At 33.8% G+C, this 23,069-nt stretch overlaps 1 protein-coding gene across 5 annotated transcripts in view; it reads left to right on the top strand.

Moving 5' to 3' along the window:
- PTK2 (protein tyrosine kinase 2) overlaps positions 1–23,069 on the top strand; it is a 410,474-nt gene that overhangs the window by 269,256 nt on the left and 118,149 nt on the right. For 2 of the 5 annotated variants that reach the window (XM_044669284.1, XM_044669278.1), the window contains 3 exons: positions 13,774–13,857; positions 15,099–15,116; positions 22,625–22,681. In XM_044669284.1, the coding sequence (XP_044525219.1) occupies positions 13,774–13,857; positions 15,099–15,116; positions 22,625–22,681 (159 nt within the window). The remainder of the gene's footprint in view (positions 1–13,773; positions 13,858–15,098; positions 15,117–22,624; positions 22,682–23,069) is intronic. The other 3 variants (XM_044669268.1, XM_044669260.1, XM_044669274.1) reach the window with 2 other exon arrangements.

Here is a 23,069-nt window from a genome sequence, read left to right as displayed (position 1 = left end):
GCTTCTTTTAGTGGCAACAGTTCATATAAATCTTTGCCTGTTTCTCTGAATTTACCATATATGCATCTCTGTATTCATAATTCATTAAAAACAAAAATATTCCATTACATTCATTTGCTACAATTTGTTAAGCCGTTCTCCAACCAATTAGTATCTCCTTTTTTCCAATTATTTTCAACCACAAAAAGCACTTATATAAATATTTTGGTATATATAGGCCTTTCTGTCAGTGCCCTAAGGGAAAGAGTATTGGGAGATAGTAACATCTAGCAGTAGAATCTCTTTGTCAAAGCATATGGACACTTTATTTGCATAATTCTAAATTGCTTTACAGAATAGTTATACCTGATTGATAGCTCCACCCAAAAAAAGCACACTTCCTTCAACATTAACACTTCCCCTTTTTTCCCATCTTTTCCAGTTTTGTATGGGTATGAGATGAAACCTAGGGATTTTTTTGTGTTTGTGTGAAAGCATAGATATCTATTGTAAAATATATCACATAATATAATATATAACATAATAATATTATATAATGATTTGTTTTAAATATGTAATAAATTCTCACATTAGCTATGTCCAAAAATCTATGTCTTAGGCCTAGAGATGGGAGGTTCCGACTTGGTTCAAATCTAGCCTGACACTTCCTTGCCATGTGACCATGGACAAATTACTTAACCCCCATTACCTAGCTCTTACTGTTCTTCTGCCTTAAAACGAATACATAATATTGATTCTAATGTGGAAGGTAAGGATTTTTTTTTAATCCCTCTCTTGTTTTTTCCCTTCCCTCTTACTCTCCTCTTTCCCCGTGAAGACAGGTAATATTATATGGGTTGTGCATATATTATCATACAGTACATATTTCCCATTTTGTCATGTTGTGAAACGAGATATAATGCTTAACATTAGTGAAAAATTCATGATGTTTTTTATTTGCATTTCTTTATTATTAATGATTCTGTAGGCTTTCATGTGATTGTTAATAATTTACCATTATGTTTTGAGAATTGTTTCTTTTGATTACTTATCTACTAAAGAATGAGTTTTAGTCTCACCTTTCTCTTTTTACTTGTCTTTATCTTAGCTACAAACCCTCGTTGAAGATACTTGATACAAAGATATTTTCCATTTACCTTTTTCTTCTCTTAGCTTAGCTGCATTAATTTTATATTATAAAAATAATTATTTTATCTTTTATGATTGTTTCTATCTCTTGTCTGATTAAGAATTTATACCCTACCCATAGCTTGATACATCACGGTGTTTAAGATTCCAATTACACACTAATTTTTAATTTATTGTGAAATAAAATATAAGATGTTAGTATAAGTCACATGGCTTTCCTGCTTTCCCAACAGGTCTTATCAAATAGGAAATTCTTTGCTAGATAATTTGTGTTTTGAAGTTTATTCTACACTGATAATGAATTCCATTATTTCTGATTCTTTCATGTGTAGTCTGTTCCTTTTTTAACTTTTCTTCTTTTTTAACCTATACCCAATGGTTTTGATGAGTGCTGCTTTATAATATGAGTTCTAGAAGTACCCCCTCATTTTTCTTCTCCCTTTGTTTTCTAGGTCATTTGTTCTTCGAAATTAATTTCATTGCAATTTTGTATAGCTTCAAAAAGTACGCCTCTGGTAGTTTGATTGGTCTGATAAACCAGTATATTGACCCAACAGAATGATATCATTTTGGTCCTCTTCAAGTATAACAACCACTATTCAATTCTAGGGCAGGCCCTTCTCTAAGTCTTCTTATACCTTACTCCTCACCACAAACTCTTGGATCTATTGACATTGGCCTTCTTGCTATTTCATGACAAAATGCTTGGTCTCTCATCTCTGTCCCAGCCCCACAATTTTATTTTCCTTTCTTCTGTGCCTGGAATATTCTCCCTCATCTCTCTGCCTATTGGTTTCTCTGGCTTCTTTCAAATCCCCACTAAAATCTTATCTTCTTCAGGAAAACTTCCCAACCTCTCTTAATTCTGGTGCCTTCCCTCTTTTATTTTCTCTTTATCCAATATATAGTTTATTCATGCATATCTCTTTGCTTTTTATCCTTCCCCTCTCTCCCCCCCACTCCCCTTAGGGTTAACTCTTTGGGAGTAAAGACTGTCTTTTGCTTCTTATTGCCTCCATGCTTAGCACAGTATAGGTTTTATTGACTGACTTGACTTCTCTCTCTTTACATGGCTATCACCCTAGGTCAGGCCTTTAGCATCTCTCTGCTCTTTTTATAACCTGATTCATCTCCTTGCTTTTAGTCTTAGACTTAAACATCCTGTACCTGTCAGCATTAATATTTTTAAAGCATGTATCTGAATTCCTGACTCCATGAAGAAGCCACTTCTATGGCTTCTTTTTGTTTTTAGTATCAAATACAAATTTCACTATTTTATACTTAAAGCCTTTCACAATATGCTCCAACCTGCCTTTGAACCTCACTTCCCTTCATACCCTCTAAAATGGCCTGCTTTCACTTCTTTCAAAACATTCCATCTCCCAACTTCAAGCATCTGTATAGACATCTTCCATGCTTAAAATTGACTTTCACCTCACCTCTGCCTGAGAATCTTTTGCTTGCTTCCCTACCTTTTACATCAAGCTTTCCTGATTTCCCCAACACTTAGAATGTCTACTGCACCAAAATTACCTCTTATTTACATATACATACATATATATATATATATATATATATATATATATATATATATATTGTTTACTCCCAGTAGAATGGAAGTTTCTTGAGAGCAGGGATTTGTTTTGTTTTTGTCTTTGAATGTGCAGTACCCAGCATGTAGTAAATAATCTTTGTCTAGATCATCTCTTAGTTCCCTTTTAGCTCTAAATTTCTGATATTTTGAATGTAAAGTAAAATGTTTATTCCATGCATAATCTTTGATGTGGATACTTAGTTGCGACAGTTATGTGCTTTTAAATCCCTTGCTGAAGGTTTCTATATGAAAACAAACTTGAAGATACATTTTTTTTCTTGTCATACCAGGAGTTCTTAATTTAGGGTATGTGAACTTTTTTTTAATTCAATGATTACATTTCAGTATACTTGGTTTCTTTGGAATCGTGTATTTTATTTTAGGCAAAATTACATTAAAAAATATTAGTCTGAGATGGGGTACACAGACTTCCAGAAGGGCCCAAGACCCAGAAGAAGGTTAACTTCTCATTTAGACCCTACAATAATGGGACTCAAAAAAATTATTAGCAAGTTTTCTTAAGGAACATGTATTAGAACTGAGCACGTGATGCAAGCAGCCTTTTGTGTTTTCCAAATATAGTAAAATAAGGAACTACAAAACTGATTAATTGTGACTTATAAAATCATGGCCTCAAGGGAGCACTTTCTGCATCATCTACTTCCTCTGTGAATAAATTTCCCTTTCTGAACCTTTCTTTCCTCATATGTAAAATTCGTGTTTAAGCTCTTTCCTGATTTGAAAATTCCCTTAGTTATAGTGTTCTGTTTCTGGAATTTGAAGTTCAAATAGATGTGTTTTACAAGTGTGATTTTAGGGGGCAGTGAGGTGGTTCGGTGGATTGAGAGTGAGGCTTAGAAATCTGAGGTCGTGGGTTCAAATTTGATCTCAGGCACTTCCTCACTGTGTGACCCTGGCAAGTCACTTAACCCTCATTGCCTAGGCCTTACCACTTTTCTGCCTTGGAACCAATGCACAGAATTTATTCTAAAATGGAAGGTTAGGATTTTTTTTTGTTTTTTTAAATTGTGATTTTAGGATATGTGAGTGGGCCCTTTTCTAACTTTCTGGATTAGGACTTTTTTGTACTATCAAGTCCCTAAATGAATCAGCAGAAGTAGTTATATCAGAGATTTCCAAAACTTTGAAATCTGTTTTAGCTTAATTTTATCAGTGGAGTTATGATTTAAAATCTCCCCAGCAACTCCATTCACAACATATCTGTGGCATTATCATGTATGTTAGTCCTATTTTGGACTAACATACACGAACCCCCATTGTTCTTGTTCATCCCCTGTTTCTGGAGATAACAGCTGTTCTCAGTTCACTCATCAACTAACATTCCAAATTTCTTCTTGATCTCTTCCCTAGCTACCTAGCCACCTAGCCTTTGTGGGGATACCCCTCCTTTCTTAACTTAGTTCCTCTTCTTGTATTGCCTTTCTTCATTAGAATTAAGTTCCATTAAGGTCTTATCTTCTTGTTTAGCTCATTGTTTCCCACATAGTAAAAATAAATGATGGGGCAGCGAGGTGGCTAGGTGGATAAAGAGCCAGGCCTAGAGATGGGAGGTTCTGGGTTCAAATGTGACTTCAGATACCTAATAGCTGTGTGACTTGGGTCAAGCTACTTAACTCCTATTGCCTAGTCCATACTTCTGGAAGCAGTACACACTATTGATTCTAAGACAGAAGGTAAGAGTTTTTTAATTAATGAAAAGATCCATTCTCCACAAATAATTTTTACCAAAGTACTATAGAAACTTCCCTTTAGTTCTTTTAACATTTCAGATACACCAGAGCAACATTCATTCTTTCAGTCTCCTATCCTCCACTTAAACCAACTCCTTTAACAATTTTATGTTATATCCCTTAGTCCATTTCTTGCCCAAAGGTCAGTGTTTGAAATATATTACAGGATACTGTGTCTATGATGTTTCTTTCCATTAACTTCCTGATTACCTTCAACTTCAGAGGACAAGATTTAATTTTAAATTTTAAGTTTGCAAATTTACAGAATCACTGGGGATACATTTCAGTTAAATAATTAAGACTTTCTTCTTTTGTAAAAAAAAGTTTCCAAATGCAGTCCAGTTTACTCTCAACCTATCCAATTCTGGGCTAATTCATCATTCTTAATACCTCTTTCAGGTATATACTCAATGGATTGGCCATTCAACCACATGTGACTGAAAAAAAGGAATTTTTCATTTTTATTGTATTTTTTTTAGTCCATTCTCTTGAGTCATTGCTCATCTACCTACTGAATTCTTTATTAATTTTTATGTAGTCATAGAATTCAATAAATGTATGGCAGTGTGTATGGTGATATTCATAAATTCATGAAGAAAGGTAACAGTAAAACAACATTTATAGTTATACTATTTCTTTATTGGTGACAGGAAAAAACCACAATAATAATATAGGGGTTTAGCCTATGATTTACAGTATTTGGGTTTTAATTCTAGGCCTCAAGTCATTAACTATATGACTATGGGAAAAATTACTTTCTTGCTGTCTGTACCACAATTTCCTTATCTTATATTTAATTATAAAAAATTAAGTTCATAAACACAGGAATGAGGGAAGCATAGCTAGATAGTAGTGTAAGGTATAAAACAGGATACTCTATCTTCTTTATGGCTCTAGTGGTTATTGCTGTAACAGCAGTTGAGCTGTGGGCCTTCTCTAACAGATTTGGCCTAGTAAAATTTGCTGAGAGTATCAATACTTGGGGGCAGCATATAAAAGCCAAAAATCTCTATTTAATATATTAAGGAAAGGAAAGGATAGGTAATAACAGTTGAGGATAGGGTCCCTAAATCTAACAAGGGGCTAAGCTTTCCCACTCCTGTCTGATTCTCACAAATCTGCTTCTCGCTTGGGTTTCCCCAAAGCCTCCTTATTCTCCTTAAACTACTACTAATTCCTGGGGTCTATGCTAAATAGTATCCTTATATATATTTTAACTTTACTGCCTCCTTGTATTTCTTCAGATCACTCCTCCAACTCCCAGTACTTTCCCGGCCTAGTCAGGCTAGTTCAGGCTTCTGGACCTCTCTCTCTCTCTTTCAGCTTTAAATCAGTTCAGTTATTCACTCTCTATTCACTGCCAGCCTTTCTGGACCTAGCTAGGCTTTTTGGCATAAGCAGGCTACAAAATGGCTTGACCCTCTCAGCAGCCACACAAAGGAAAAACAGGCTCTCTTTCTCTTTTCTGTTGATTTCCCCCACAAACTTATTCCAGATACTCTTAACTTGTTGTCTTCCTTCACCTGCCACTGGGTTTTTTCAGTGTTCTAGGGAACAGAAACACCCACCTCCTCATAGGGGAAAAACCTCCAGGAGTCCATTGGCAATTGGAAAACCAAGACTACCCAGAATTTGAACTGGCAACTTTCCCAAGATTCTGTCTGGCCTTTAAGAAACATTACCCACTATCCTTAGTTGCTAAGATCCCAATTACTCCAAATGGTCCTCATTAGCCCTATGTCTTAATAAATCCTAATAGTAGTTCTGAGAAAGATCTAGGTGTTTCATGGCATGTCATTCACTATGAATCTGCAGTGTAATATGGCAGTCAAAGAGGGATGATAACTTCTTCAGTTTGACCCTGCAAAATAAAACAAGAACTAGGAGTTTAATGTTGCAAGGAAGTAGATTTACTCTTGATGTCAAGAAAAACTTCCTAATAATTAGAAGTCTCCAAAAGTGGAATAGACTCCTCCAAGAGGTGGATGAGTTCTCCTCTTTAGAGGTTGAGAAGAGACTGTATTACCACTTCTTTAATATGTTGTAATAGTTACTCTTTTCATACTTGATTTGGACTAAATGGCCACTGACATCTCTTTCACTTCTCAAATTCTGTGATCCATTTATTAAATAAAAGGTTTGGACGACATGATCTCCAGGTTCCCCAAAATATGGGACTTTATGCGCTAATCAAGTTGATAATCTCATTGATTTGAATATTCCCTCCAATAAGGCAGATTACAACCTATCAATACTTGCCCGTCATGCCGAATGTCTTCCTTCATTTTTTCTGACTTTAGTAGCATACCAGTGGAATAATTGGGCCTCATAATTAAAATTCACTTTTACTACTTGACCAGCTTCTCTTTATTTTTTGGTTGTATTTTTTTTTTACAAATTTTTCCATTTTTTTCCAATAATTTTCCCATTCTTCAGCAAAGTTTTTCATTTGTTTTGTATTACTCATACCTACTATGCACCTCTCCATTGTTCTTTATATGATATTCATTTTTAGTTCTTTTGAGCCTTACAGCCATACACCATAACATGAGAATACTAAAAGGAGGGTCATTGTTTCATGGTGACATTTAGAGTCATTAAAGAAACTTTGAAATTTCCTGAAAGCAATATAGGCCATTGTCTTCAAGTTTAAAACTCTAAGACAATTCACTGTTCATTTGTACTGCATGCCCCCAGTATGTAAACTAATGGACCAATAGATTCTTTAGTCAAATACACATGGACACTAAACATTCTTCCCTCTTTTTTTTTTTTTCATATGTTGATATTCAGGCCAGTTTCTCTTAAATGGTTACAGATCACTTCCATGAAGTTCTGTAATGGCCCAACACAATGTCTTCTATAAATGGGAACATCCAAAGAACTTCACTATATAGGGAATCTTTCAGATTATATTCTGTTTTATCTTCACCTTTTGCAAGCATATATCTTCCTGTTTTATGACTTGTCTGATGTTTAGGATCCGAGGGTCTTTAAATAAGGTCCAAAAAAAGCATTTTGAAGTGCAGAAGCCAGGAGTTGAAGACAAGGAGGGGGAGAGCATTTTAGGGATGAGCAACACGATTGAAAATGCCTGGAGTCAGGAGATCAAGTATGTTTTTTAAGAAACAGCAAAGAAGTCAGGGTTATAGAATCATAGAATATGTGAGAGATGGTTAGATAGATAGGAGGACGCCAGGCCATGGAGTTCTTTGAAGACTTAACTGAGGATTTTGTATTTGATCCTTAAGATAATAGGGAAAAACTGACCAGTAACTGTCAATATTCTTGTGGACATCTTTTTTCCCCCATAATAATAAAATTTGAGTGTTGTTTTTTTCTTCTGCACCTTCAGATACTTTGTGATTCTGTTAGTGTCCTCAATGTTTTCTCCTGTAGCTGGGGGAGGGTGGAAATATTTTTATATTATCTTACTTATCTTTAATCTATTGGTGCCCTTGTGACAAGCTTTTGTTAAATCTCACATACATATGATTTCTTAGAAGTTATAATATCTTACAACTTCTGTTTTAAAGTATTAATTTTGAGGAAGTTATAGTAGCTCAAATACATTATTTCTACTTTCAAAGTATGCTGAATTATAAATGTTAGAGGTAGAAGGGACTTCAGAAATTATTTAGCCTATCCACCTCAATTTTCATAGGATTTCATAAAATCATAGGATTATAGACTTAAGAGATGGATGGGGAAACTGAAGACCAAAGGTTAAGTGAAAATTGTCTAAGATCACATGTACCAAGTGTCCAACTCTTGTGACTCTAGTGCTAAAACTCAAAGTCATCCCTGTATTTAAGACTGAAAGAGTTTCTTGTGTCTGTATTATATTCCAGTTATCATTTTGATGATTATATATAGTTTCTGTCCAAGCTAAAAACTTAACTTTATGACATATGAAATGTTATATGTAAAAATAAGGTTCAATTTAGAGAGAATTCATTGAAGTGCTTTTAAACTCACTATGGGCTTTATATGTTAAAAGCATTTTATATTTTTTGTGTATATATCTGTTTATGTGTATATTTTTACATCCCCTCTTGTTACAGAGTGAATTAATAAATGAAAAGCATTTATTAAATACTTGCTTTATGTCAAATACTGTGCTAAATGCTGTGGACTGAGATAGAAAAACTTAAATAAGTGTGACTCCCAAAGTGTTTACACTTTAAGTTGGAAGAGACAGGATGTATACCAAAGTTCAGCTGCAGAATAGATGAAAAGACTGCAAGTCCTTTGGTACATCAGTAGGGCAGGGCAGGTGGCTAGGCTTAGTCACTTTTAGGTTATGTCAATAGATCAAGTGACAGTGAGTAGAGGTTCTACAGACCCCTAAGGCAGGGCAGATGGGCAGACCTAGAAAGTCTTCCCCTAACTGGAAAGAAAGAATAGATTGCCATCTCATCCAAGCCATTTGAGGAACTGTACAAATCATTTCTGGGCAGGAAGGGATAAGGAGAGAAGACAAAAGAAGGAGAGTTCCCAATGGAGAGGTACCTGGGCACCATGCAGAGAGAACTGGTCTAGTATTTCAAGTCCCACTTCTTACAAAGATAGACTTCGGGGGAAGCAGCAAGGTACCCACATTCATAGTGCAGCATGAATTAATATATCATTTTGAAAAATTAAATTTAATGTTAGCAACTTGATAACCTTTTAGTTGCCACATTTTAGGAAGGACATTGAAAAGTTGAAGAGTGTCCACACAAGGATAACTTGGAGGTGATATTAATTTAAAACACTATTGATGGTGTCAATCTTATGTTCAATATGTCTATTATTGACCTTTAAACAATACTTATTGATTGGATGGGGTCTCTACACTGGGCATTAAAGAAAGTAGAATAGCTTTTAAGATGTCATATAATTATTTATTCATTCATACATATTCATTGTAATTAATAGCATCCACGGTGTCTTCAGTGAATAGTGCTGGGCCTGAAGTCAGGAAGACCTAAGTTCAAATCAGACCCCAAATATTTACTAGGTATGGACCATGAGCAAGTTGCTTAACTTCTGTTTTCTCTGTTTCCATACATGTAAAATGGGAATAATAACAGGACCTATTTCCTGAGGTTATTATGAGGATCAAAAGGCAATATTTATAAAGTGCTTAGCATGATGTCTGGTGCATAGTAGCTGTTATATAAATGCCAGCTATTAAAACATTCTTATTCTTATTTGTAATATTTTGGATCGTGTTTTTTAGAACTTTCATGCCAACACCAAACCTCATTACTTCTCTTAGCTAAGATAATAGTTGTTAGACCTTCTTATTATATTGGCAATATGCATAATTTTTTTAGAAAGATGATAAATGAGATTCTGATACATTTCAGGGAAAGATAAGGTATATATTATTAGTAATAGTTCATCTCTAGGGCTCTCACAGGATTTAGATAAAGTGAAATAGCAAGATGTGAAAGTCCAAGACTTTGCTTTGAAGTAAATCCAAGCAGTGGCAAGTATGGAAGAATACTTTTTCAAAGGTCAATGAATATATTTTACTCACAGCATTATATTGAAAAGTTAAATTAATCCTTGTGAAAGTTTTTTGGTTTTTTTTGTTGTTGTTGTGAAGCAGCAGTGCATCCAAATGAACAATAATGAATTGTGAATTAATGTAATACACTGAAAAATTAAGTTTAAAAAATTTTGGGATATATGATAACCATCTGAATGCTACATTTTAAGAATATTGATAATCTGGAAAGTAGAAAAGAAGAAGAAGAGACAGAAAGTAAAAACTATCTACTATGCAAAAATATTGTTTTGGCTTAGATTTCTGATATTTTTAAAACTTTTGAGTTTTTAGTTAACTGTGAGAGTACAATCAATGATACTCTTTTAAAAATTAATATGTTTATTCTAAGAAATTTTAGAACAGCAAAAATTAAGATAAAAAAAGTTCATTTAACCTCCAAGATGAGTGATAACTCGTTTCACTTTAATGATAATAGAGAATTAATAGAAAAGAGACCCGTAACTATTCATTGGATAATAGGCATAGCCCTTGACGGTATCTTTACAAACCATCTAGTCCAACACTTTCCTTTTGACTGGTGAAAAATCTTGAGCCCATCAGTAGGTAAGTGACTTGCTCAAGATCATTCAGATTCTAAGTGGTGGAGGTAAGATTTAACCCAGGGTCCTCTGGCTAGTAATAATAGACAATGTTAGTAATAATAGACAATATCTAAATAAATAACAGCAAATTTCATTTGCAGGTGCTAATGATCTAGAAACTGAATTTCTAGACCTCAAATTATAAAGCAGTAATCATTAAAAAATGTTCGGTACTGGTGAGAAAAAAAGTAGAAAAACAAATCAGGAGATCAGACTATTATAAGGGAATGACAATAAGTATCTTTCATAACTCTGGCAAGGAGGGGATATAGAGGCTATCACAAACAATAACAGATAATCTCATTTACATGAAATTGAAAGCCTTTTGCATGAAAAAAATCAGTGCAACTAAGATAAAAGAAACTTAATTGGGGAAAGATTTATTTTAATAGATATCTCAGATTGATCTACAAACTAAGATGCAGATGAAATTCATATGCACACATACTTATGTGTGTGTTTAACTACAATCTAGTCTCCCAGTGCATATGTAATTAGAAAATATAGACAAACAGTTCTCAAAAGAATTAACAAACATCTCAAAAGAATTAACAAACATCCGAAAGATTTCTCCAAATCACTAAAAAGAGAAACATGCAAATCAAAATGACTTTGGGATTTCTTTCACCTCATACCTGCCAATATACAAAGAGGACAAAAGATGGAAATAATTATTTTAGAGATGCTACAGAAAGACAAGCACTGTTAGTAAAGCTCTGAAATGATCCAAGCATTCTAGAAAGAAATTTAAAATTGTGTATCCTTTGACCCAGAGATCCAGCAGCTAGGTATATACCACAAGAAGATTGATAGCTACATACACCACACACACACAAAAAAATCCCTCACATATGCCAGAATATTCATAGTAATACTTTTTAAAAGTGTCAAGGATCAAAAAACATCAATTAGGGAATGGATGGCAACTTGTGTTATGCAATAGCTAGCATAAATAATAAGTATTTATAGGGGTGTTATCTAAAATCTCACTATTCCTTACAACAACTATGTATAGTAGATACTATCATTATCCCTGTTTTGTAGGTACAAAAACTGAGGCTGAAAGGTTTAATGACTTGCCCTAAATCATATGGCTAAAAAATGACTAGATAAAAATCAAAACTCAGGTTTTCCTTACTCCAGATTAGTGTTTTCTTCTGTGTGTCCCAAATTCCTGGAGTTTCACTGTGCTAGAAGAAAATACGAATGTGATAAATATAGAGAAGAATAGGAAAACTTCTCTGAACTGATAAAAAAAAAATAAGCAGAGAACCAAAAAAAACAGCATATACAGTGATTACAACAATGTGAAAAAGAAACTATAAATGCAAAAGATTTAGAACTGAATGTTGGGGCAGGCTGGTGGCTTAGGGAACTGAGACCCAGGCCTGGCTACAAGAGATCCTAAGTTCAGATCTGGACTCAGACTTCTAGTGATATGACCCTGGGGAAGTCATTTAACCCCAGTCACCTAGCCCTGACCACTCTTCTGCCTTAGAACCAATACTTGTTATTGGTTCTAAGACAGAAGGTAAATTTTTTCAAAAAAAATTGAATGCTGTTAATTATAATGTCCAGTCTTGGTTTCAAAGAATAGATATGAGAAAGCACTTTCCCACATTCTCTGAAGAGGGTGAAAATGGGAATGGAACATTTTTAAGTTGTGTAAGACTTTTTTGATAGGTTGTTTAGTTTTCCTGGGAATTTTCCTCCTTTAAATTTTTTTTTAATAAACCCTTATCTTCTGACTTGGAGTCAATACTGTGTATTGGCTCCAAAGCAGAAGAATGGTAAGGGCTAGGCAATGGGGGTTAAGTGACTTGCCCAGGGTCACACAGTTGGGAAGTGTCTGAGGCCAGATTTGAACCTAGGACCTCCCGTCTCTAGGCCTGACTCTCAATCCACTGAGCTACTCAACTGCCCTCTCCTTTTTTAAACTTATAACTTTCTACCTGGGAAAAAGGGAAATGATTGATTGGAAAATGTTGGTGATATAAAAACAAAAGATGAAATTTAAAAGTTGTTTTTAAAAGGATCATCTTGATAATTCTGTAAATTTCTAGATGAGTAAACTGACGCCCAGAGGACTTAAGTCACTTATTCAGTGCTACATAATAAGGTTGAAAAATTAGTATTTAAATTCATAACTTGTAACCCCAAATCTAGTGCTACTCCAATTACACCACATACCTCTTTTATCAAAATTGACAAAGTGATACTAAAGAAGATATTGTAAACATTTTATAAAAACAAGAGGAATAGTTCTTGTATGATCTGTCCTTTGGGCTTCTAGAGGCAAAGGTGAAGGAGTATATTGCAGGCATGAAGACCAGCCAGTGCAGTCACAGTAATGAGAATTGGGACTTCCTGTAAGAATGCCAAGTTTGCTAGATTATATCCTCTGTAAAGAAATAATGCTTGAAAGTCTTGTTAAAGTCAAATTCTGATGAGTTTAAATGCCAAGCAAGGTTTAAATCTGATCTTAGAGTTAAGAGGGATCTCTTTGCATTAATTAAGTAGAGGAGTGATTTTTTTTTTTTGAATGATCCTCATCTTGAGGACAGCCTAGCTAAATTCAGAGGACTTATTAACTCATTGACTTCACTGATGAATTTTTCAGCCTCAAGTCTCAAAGTTTTTATTCCAAGATGAGAGATCAGAGTAGGTGTGGGAGAATTGTGCTTTTTAACAGGTCGAGGGTAGCTCCCATACTAATGAAGACAGGTGACTTGGTAGAATAAATAGATGGAGCACTGACTGAATTCAGAGGCTCTGGATTCAAATTCCACCTTGAGTACTTATTATTTTACCAATGTTTCCAATGGTCAAGGAGTTAACTCCCTGGCCATAGTTTCCTCATCTGTAAAATAAAAGGAGTTGGACTAGATAGTGTCAGAGATCCTTTATAGCTCTAGATCTATTCGTATTTTATCTGTCATCACTCTCCATTAATTCATAAAATACCAACAAATAGATCCTTAAAGTGTTGAAGTACTAGTGGGACCAAAGTACAGTATAATGGAAAACCACATGTGCTGCCAAACTAAACCAAGTATTTTATCTTTATACCTAAGTATTTGTAGATTTGGTTTTAAAAGTATTTTTTGCTTTAAATTAATTTGTTTCTATTTTTCTCTTTTCTTCTTTTTTGCCAAGAAGGAGTCAGTCACTGTCAGCATAAAGTTAAGAAAACCAAGCGCTTTCTTCCCTTGGTCTTCTGTTCCCATGAGCCTCCACCTGCGGGTATTGCACTGATATTTACTAGGGCTGTCTTAGTCATCAAACACTTCAAATAAACAAACCTTGTCACTGTTTGTTTACAAGATTGCTCCAAACATCGCTACAAGAGCAGTAGTATTCAGTAATTGCTTATGTGCTACCTACTGTTGGAGAGTTGTGCCCTAGGAGCTCTGCCTCATAATCTTCCTGGCTGCTATTTAAATGAGTTTTGATTTTGGGTTTTTTTTTATGCATGTTAATTCAAAAAGTACTTTTGGAGTTTATGTAACCCCAGGATTTCCTTAGGAGCACTGCATTTTTTTTTCATTCATAATTCCCTAAAAGAGCATGCAGATGAATGAAATAAAATGGTTGCAGTGAATTCAAATAGACTGCTTTTCTTTCTTTGTAAGGAATATTGAGTGATGCTGGAGATATAGACAAATTTAACAATATCTGTGCAGTTTTATGGACTAGGAAAGGTTTTTTTATAATAGCTGGTATGTGAATTTCACCAAACACTATTCATTTAAACAACAGTTTTTACTTGTAAGCAAGGCTTAAAGTAGAATCTCTGAAGAGGTTATACTACATCATCCGGCCAGCTGCCAGGATACTCTGTTCAGAATATCAATGATTCATTTGAATAGGAATCCTGTGGACTTATTTTTGTTGGTTATTACTTAAAATACACTTTAATGAATAGTCCACTTGTTTCAAGTAGTTTAAAAGTAGTAAATCAACAATAGAAGAATAAATTCCATTGAAGAAAGAGTAAATCTGAGGCATCCAACTAACCATGGAAAACTTTCAAGGTCATTTTATTTTGTAATTAAAGGATTGATTTAAATTTAACACTTCCACTGCATAATGTTGCATAATAATCTAACTCTGAATTCATGTAGCCCAGTATATGTTCCCAAGTTACTAGAATAAATGTCACCTATTTTATCCAAAGATTACTTCTTCTGCAGGACATAGATTAGTATGGAGGTAGGAACAAAGATTTCTTTTGAGATACTTAAATGCTACACTCAATTTTATATCTCTTGAGCTGCTCGTTTTTTAAAAGCTGGGATTTTCTACTCTTGATTTACTTGTGATTTTAATAGTGAATTTTTCCCTTTCTTTCCTTTTCTCTTTCCTGCTTCCCCTTCCTTCCCTGTTTTCCCTCTCTCTTTCTCTCTCTCTCTCTCTCTCTCTCTTCTCTCTCTCTCTCTCTCTCTCTCTCTCTCTCTCTCTCTGCATGCCACCTGGATCTGCAGATGAAATTAGTGGGGACGGTAATATGCATTTTCACATTTGTATTATTAATATGGCTTATGAAACTTTACTAATGCATTTCAGAGGTTGGCTTAAGCCCATAGCAAAGGTTTTAAAAGGCAGAATGTGCTTCAGCCTCAAATTGCACAGATAAAATGTTTTTCAACGATGGGCCTTTTTTTTTTTTTTTTTTTTTTTTTACATAAAGCTTGTGACTTTAAGGAAAGTTTGACACTGAATTATTTGAAGTAGTGATTTCTGTTTTATCTCAATAAGAAATTCAAGTTGCATGCATTTGCATTAATGTTGTAGGATTTTAAGGTTTTACAAAACCCTCGTGAAAATGTTTAATTAAATTTTATTTTAAATTAGAAAATTTTATAATGAATGGAATTCATGCCATAGATCAGGTTCAGATTCTAAACCTTTAAATTCTTGGCAGTCTATTAGAAGAGATATTAGAAGAAAGCATGAGAAGAGAACATGAAAAGACAATTAAATATAGGGTACAGTGTTAAGAGCTCTGGCCTAGAAATCAGAAGACTTTGTTTCAGGTCTCTCTATCACTTAGTAGTTGAATATCTAGACAAATCATTTAATCTCTTTGAGATTCCATTTCCTCATCTGTAAAACTGGTTTGATTATACTTCTAATTCTACTTCACAGCACATCATTATGAAAGAAGCCCCTTATAATTCAAACTAAGATGTTTTCCTTGTGGCTATTTCTTCACTGGATCCTCTCTTCTAATCCTTTTTTGAGTCCCTGTACAAGATGAGCTAGTCATTTACAAACTGTGAAGTATTGTATAAATGCAACCTATTATAATAATAACATTTTAATAGTAATAACTTTGTAACACTAGACTAACAGTAACAAACATAAGAAATTAAAATACTAAACAATATCTATGAGACACAATTACTTCTCAAAATGTGACGTCATTTTTTGGAGTAGCATTTTGTCACTTTTCCCAAAGAATTAATTAATGCATATTGAAAAAGTTTTACCAGCATTTGTATGATGTGTTAACACAGGAATGACTCATGATCAATTTAAGAATGTATTTAGAGGAGGTGTCATAATAATTTTAAACAGAGGCGGCTGTGAGGAAAAAAATTAGTCTTTTTTTGTTGTTGTTCAAAGGTTCTTGAACTTTTTTTGTGTCATGAATTGTGGCTCCCTTCTCAGACTAATGTATGTTTTTGTTGTTGTTGTTTTTTAATTCAAAATTTAAAACAATGTTAAATTTTAATTAGAGGTTAATAGAAAAATAAAGATGAATTTTTCCCCATCCGAGTTCATGAACCCTTTGAGGTATAATAAGCAAAACAAACATCACTATCATTCTATCATCTCTGTAAGTGTGTAATTGATTCCAGTGCCCATGTGCACAAATTTTATTTAAAAATAAAAATGTCATTTTTCTGTTTATGCTCGGAAAAAAATTTTTTTAATTCATACAAAGGCTACAACTTTAAATTGGAACAATTCTATTATTACAACTTGTTTATGTGATGAAATGTAATGCTGCTTTGAAAGATAAGACAGTGCCTTTTTCTTATTTTGTGCACTTAGTGACATTTTTATGATTTTTCTAATTGTTTTCTAATCTTATCATCACAAGTCTCTAAGATTTTAGTTATATGCCTAGGGAGCTAGACCTGAAAGAACCCTCAGGCAACATTTAGTCTTAGGGACATAAAGGCAGATCTAGAAAATTTCAGAAGCTACTCAGTCCAACCCTCTACTTTTGCAGATGAAGAACTAAGACTTGGAAAGTTAAATGACTTGCCCAAGGGCATGCAAGTATTAAGAATCAGAAGGGAAATCTCATCTCAAGCCCTCTGGTTCCAAAGCCTATTCCTTTTCCATTCTACCAATCTCTTTCCTATAGGTAGAGTAGTTTTTAAGTATTATTATTCTCCCCCTTTTTACCTAATGAAGAGACAGAGACTTGGACAGACCTAGCCCAACGTCACATAAGTGGGACGTTTTTTAGAAACTAGTTTTCCTGACTGGTAGTACAGTGATCTTTCTATACCTTACTGCCTCCTCCTATTGTTAAATATGTGTTTTGATAGTAAAAAAAACAAAATTGAATTAGAAGTTATTAAATTGGAGATGCTACTAACAGGAACAGTTTGTGTTTCTATAGTGCATTAAGATTTACAAAGCACTTCACAATCCTGTGAGGTATTGTCATTTTTTAGATGAAGAAACATCCTTGGAAAGGCTGTTAAGTTACTTGCTCATGATCAGGCTGCTGTTAGATATTGGAGGCTCACATTTAAATCTCAGTTTCCTGACTGTATTTATCTAAACAGACTAATCTACTAAAAAATGATTAATATTGCATTTCAAAGTGATAGAGGCATTTTATTCACTGAACTTCTCGAGTTTCATTTCTGTAGGATCCCACGTGAATTTGTTAATTGAGTTGAAATAAATGAGGCTGGGCATCTAAATATTTTTCCAGATTATAATGATACAATTTTCCATGTCAGCCTAGTATATATTTACCATCTTATTTCACTCTGTCATGATTACTTTAGGCTCTTTAACAAGAGAGTATTAAAGGTTAAGCACTCAGTTTGATCATTGTGGAAGATAGCAGTCAAAATCTTAAGAGTATTAGCCCATAGGACTCTGTCTCTTGTTTGTTAATAGCTGAGAAATGTACGAGTGGTAAATCAACCTAGAACAGCTCAGGGATTCATTCACCAGTGATTAGAAAGCATCTTTAGGGGACCTAAGGTTTACAGTGATCTCTGATATGTAGAATATTATAAGGAGCAAAGGATAAGAGATAAAAGACGTGGGTTCCACTTCTAATTTCACCACCAATATGAAATGCAATTTCAGCAATTTCTCACACAGCTATTCAATGTCTGAGATCAAATATGCACTTGGGTAGAAGAGTCCTCCTGATACCAGGACTGGCACTCTCCACTGTGCCACCTAGCTGCAATTATTGTAATCCAACAAATTGATCATTTAAATGCCCTAAAACAAATTCAAAGAAGTAAACATAAAGAGAAGAGATTACTATTCATATTTATGAAGACTATAACAAAGGAAAATAAATTTGAATGGCAGGGTTTTAAATCAGCCATGAAGAATTTAGCATTAAGGGGGGGCAGCTAGGTGACTCAGTGGATTGAGAGTCAGGCCTAGAGACCGGGTTGGGGGGGGGCATATCTTGGGTTCAAATATGCCTCAGATACTTCCTATCTTTGTGAACCTGTGCAAGTCACTTGACCCCCATTGCCCAGCCCCGTATTGATTCCAAAACAGAAGGTAAGGGTTTTAAAAAAAAAAATTAAGCATTGAATTTGGAGTCAGATAAACCAAACAGAAGAATTAAGTACTAACTGTTAGAGTTCAGGTCAGTCAAGAAACTATAAACATTTTAAGTACCTGCTTGTGCCAGACACTATGCTAAGATAGTCCCTGCTTTTGAAGAGTTCACAATCAAAAGGCAGTGACAACACACCAACAACTATGTACAGGCAAGCCAAATTCAGGATAAATGGAGATAATCAACAGAAGGAAGGCGCTAGAATTAAGAGGTATAGAAAAAAAGGTGGTTTATTGAGAGTTGAAAGAATTCAGTGAAGTCAAGCATTCCAGGCATCAGGGACAGCTGATGAAAATGCCTAGAGTTTTGTGTGGTGGCTTTACTGTCTTTGACATTGTTGGGGAGTGGAGAAGAGCAGGAAGAGTTTGATAAAAATATTTTCAGATCCTTCCATCTTTCAGTTTTTCTTTTGCTCCTTTCATTTTCATCCTTTGTATGACTTTTTTTTAGTTGGCCTCCTTATTATATATCCTTTTGATAAAGGTGTTTGGCCCTTTATGATTTCTCTGTTCCATGAGGCGATGCTATTAATTATCTCACACCATCCTACCCTATAAGATTTTGCATATGGTCTTATAATTGAAGCTTGTGTTGCCATTGGCTACCATAGCTTTCTACTTGAAAGTAAGTCAAGTAAGTATTTACTGAGGCACTTTTAAAGCTCTTAGTCTTTTTATTGTGGTAATTGATTTGCATCAGTTAAACTTGAAATTATTATTATTTATTTCTTCCATCTATGCCCTTTTAATTATTAATTAGATATTATTTTGCTTATTTTAAATATATACCGTCTTTATTATGATTTTATGCAACTTTTCATTTTTGATCTTAGAATTCTGACAGCTGATTGAGGAATGACTCCCACATCAGAGTCCATTAACAGAATCAACTTCATTTTTCATGATATTCAGCCTTTCCAATACTCAGTGCCTTCTAATTCTTGTCTTAAAGAAACTATTCATTATATATACTGTGAGACTTTTATGTAAGAGCTGTTCTTTCATCTCTCATTCCTTATTCCTGGTACATATTTTCTAATGTATTTTTTACCATTCCAAACTATTGCAACTAGTATATTAAAGTCATAAATATCAAAATATATATTGATTTTATTTTATAGGTTTTATCACAACTTCCTTCTTTTTTTGTTTTGCTTTATTTATAGTTTGAATTGTTTAAGTCATTAAAATCCTTCTCAATCTGGCTTCTTCTTGCCTTTCCAGTCTTCTTATACCTTTCCTCCCCTCCACATAATCCAAAAATACTTAACATTCTTGCTATTCCTTGCATATGACATATCTCCCAAATCTAGAAGATATTGGCTATTTTTTATGCCTGAAATTCTCTTCCAAAATCAGCCCAAATCCACCTTCTACAAAAAGCTTTTAATTGAATCTTCACTGATATTACCTCTCATTGATACTGTTTAGTTTGTATGAATATAGTTGTTTGCATGTTGTCCTCTCCATTAGAGCTTCTTGAGGGTAGAGACTGTTTTTGCCTTCATTTGTATCCTCAGCACTTAGCATAGTGCCTAGCAGATAGCAGGGGATTAATAAATGATTTTTGATTTGCTGAATTTAGACCTTTCAGTAAGTATGTTCACTAGGTCCCTGGACTTTCCGAGGCTTAAGTTAAAGCCATAATATTCTACTCTCACTGCCAAAGTCAAAAGTAGGAATACAGTATTAAGAACCATTTAATAGTTTCCTTTGTTTCATGAGTTGTCATGGCCAGAGACTTCATTATCAAGTAGTCAGCTTACTGGTGATGAGCCTCTCCATACTTAGATTGGTGCCTGTACAACAGACTCAGTGGGTCACAAAGATCTCCCAGCATGGTAGAATCTGCCTGAGCTTGTGATCTGTGAGAATATATTCTCTGATCTATAAGTACTTTAAGAAGTTAATATCCCAAAGGTTGTTTGGGTGTGTTTTTGAGTGGAAGTATTTGATAATAATTTAATATAATAATAATCAGAGAATTTCACGTATTAGAAAGAACTTCTAAAATCATCTTCTCCAAACTGTATCTGAATAAGAATCCTTTATACATCATCCCAAATTTTTTTTTTTACTGAGCAGACTGGAAAATGCCATATTCTATAAAGTGAGTTTTCACATAGATTAGCTCATTTCACTGTATTGTTAATATCTTTGTCCATATAATTTCCACAAGTAGAGATGATGTTACTGCTTTTTGAGGGCAGTATGATTCATTTAGAAAACCCCAAAAAGATAACCAAAAAATAATCGAAACAATAAATTCTACGAAGTTGAAATATATAAAATAAATCCACATATATCATTAATGTTCCTTTATATTGCCAACAAAACTGCCAAAGAACAGCTAGAAAGAGAAATCCCATTCAAAACTACAGAAGCTATAAAATATTTGGTACTGTATCTACCAAGATACTCAGAAATTATATAAATCCATGTAATTTCCCCATATGCTAGAAATTTGTATAATTGTGACTTTGCAGGGTTGAGGGAGCCCATTCCACTTTTGGATAGCTCTTATTTGTTAAGTTTTTCTTTATATTAATCCTAATTCTGCCTCTTTCCCACTATTTCCTGCTCCTAGTTCTGCTCTCTGAACCAAAGCCAAATCAGTTTTCTCACATTTGCCTGAGTTTTATTATGCTGCAAAACCATACTCAAGCTAAACATCTCCTTTACCCTCTATCTTCATGCATTAAATTCTCAAAGCCCTTCACTATCCTCCGAATATTCTATAGCTAATCAGTGACCTTCCTAAAATGTGGCACCCAGAACTGAGAAAACAATCACAGTTTCTTTGAAGAATAGTATAATAGAAAATAATTGAAGCTTCTACTTTCACTGAAAGTGTTTCCAATAGCAATAGTCTCCAAACCCCGCTAAATGTTTAATAAGTCCATTTTGTGTAAGTTAACACTGTAGATCTTTTCCTCTTTGGATGTTGATACTTTATTCTGTCATTGTAAGGGAAAATAACAGGGACTCTTTATTAATGGATAGTTCCTCAATAACAAGGAAATATGGAAAAATATATCCATATATTTTTACACATAGATAAATAGATGGATGGTTGTATGTATGTATGTATGTATGTATGTATAAATTATGTGTACAATAATTCTGTACAGAGTTTCTTCTTCCCTAGAAAAAAATAAATTCCCAAGTTTACTTGCAATCGTATTCTCTACACTTAAAAGAGACTAGATCAGTGTCAGAGATATGGTTTATTTCTTTGTTTTTAATTTTTATTTTCAGTTCCAAATTTTTTCCACCTCCTTCCTGCCCATTGAGAAGACAAGAAATATGATAAACCATGTATATATATACATATAAAACATTTCCATATTATCTAAGTTCTGGGGAAAAAGCAAGAAAAATAAAAAGAAAAACATACGTGCTTCAGTCTGCACTCTTGAGTCCATCAGTTTTCTCTTAAAGATAGACAGCATTTTTTATCATGAGTCTTTTGGAATTATCATAGATCATCATATCTTTCGCATTTGATTATTGTTACAATACTTCTATTATTACATACATTGTTCTAGTTATGTTCACTTCATTCTACATCAGTTTATATATTCTTCCCAGGTTTTTCTGAAATCATCTGGCTTGTCATATCTTATAGCTCAGTAGTATTCCATCACAATCATTTACCATAATTTGTTCAACCATTCCTCAGTTGATATTTCTAATTTTTTGTCAGTTGTGATTTCTTTTAAGAAATTAGATTTAGAGCAGATATACATAGCAAGGCAAATGTACCTCTTTTGGTAGAAGTCTTATTCAGGATTTCCCAGTTGAAGTCATAGAGTTATAAAGTGTGTTTTAGAAGAGCAAGGATTCTTTAGTTAGAACAAATTGGTTACTATGAATCATATAGAGTCCTCTAGCCTTTCTTTTCAAAGGACTTTCTCCATTATTCTTCTTGTTTTTCTCCCTGATAAACAAGTCTGTGTACTATACCATATTGAACAGTGCTGTTAGGATTTTTTTCCATGAATGACTCATACATGAGAAAATATCGAGTCACATTATTTTAAGTGCATTTCACCAGAGTGAAACAAAGCAGAAGACTTAAGCAAATTATTTCCTGTTTTTTAATTCTAATTTTATAGCATAAATTTAAATTTCTTCTCTATCTGAATGTTTGATTTCTTGCTTACAGAAACAGATGACTATGCTGAGATTATAGATGAAGAAGATACTTATACAATGCCCTCAAGTAAGTAACTGAATTTTTAAACTTTTGCCTTTTGTCTTTTTTACTTATATTTCACAAATATTATTTTGAATTTTAAGTTTCATGTAATGTATTCAAGTAGAAAATTATCTTAGTTCTATGTCACTTAACAGAATTAAGATTTTCAACTTAAAGAATTTTATATTGTGTGACATTTGTCAGGTTACATTTCCAAAGAAATAAAAGTCCAGTCTGAGTACATTGACTAAAATATGACATATTTTAACTCAGAGTTACAGAGCCTTATATTTAAGTCATGATATTTCTCCCTATATATACAAAATAGAGTGCTGTTTGAAATTCCATTACTTGAAATATCAGCTTCATACTTAAATTAATTGAATAATTTAATTAATCTAAAAGTCACTAT

This window comes from Gracilinanus agilis, chromosome 1, assembly GCF_016433145.1.
Source record: "Gracilinanus agilis isolate LMUSP501 chromosome 1, AgileGrace, whole genome shotgun sequence".
Classification (NCBI taxonomy): domain Eukaryota; kingdom Metazoa; phylum Chordata; class Mammalia; order Didelphimorphia; family Didelphidae; genus Gracilinanus; species Gracilinanus agilis.
Note: the sequence above shows the minus strand (reverse complement) of the source record. Positions and strands in the feature narration are given on the sequence as shown.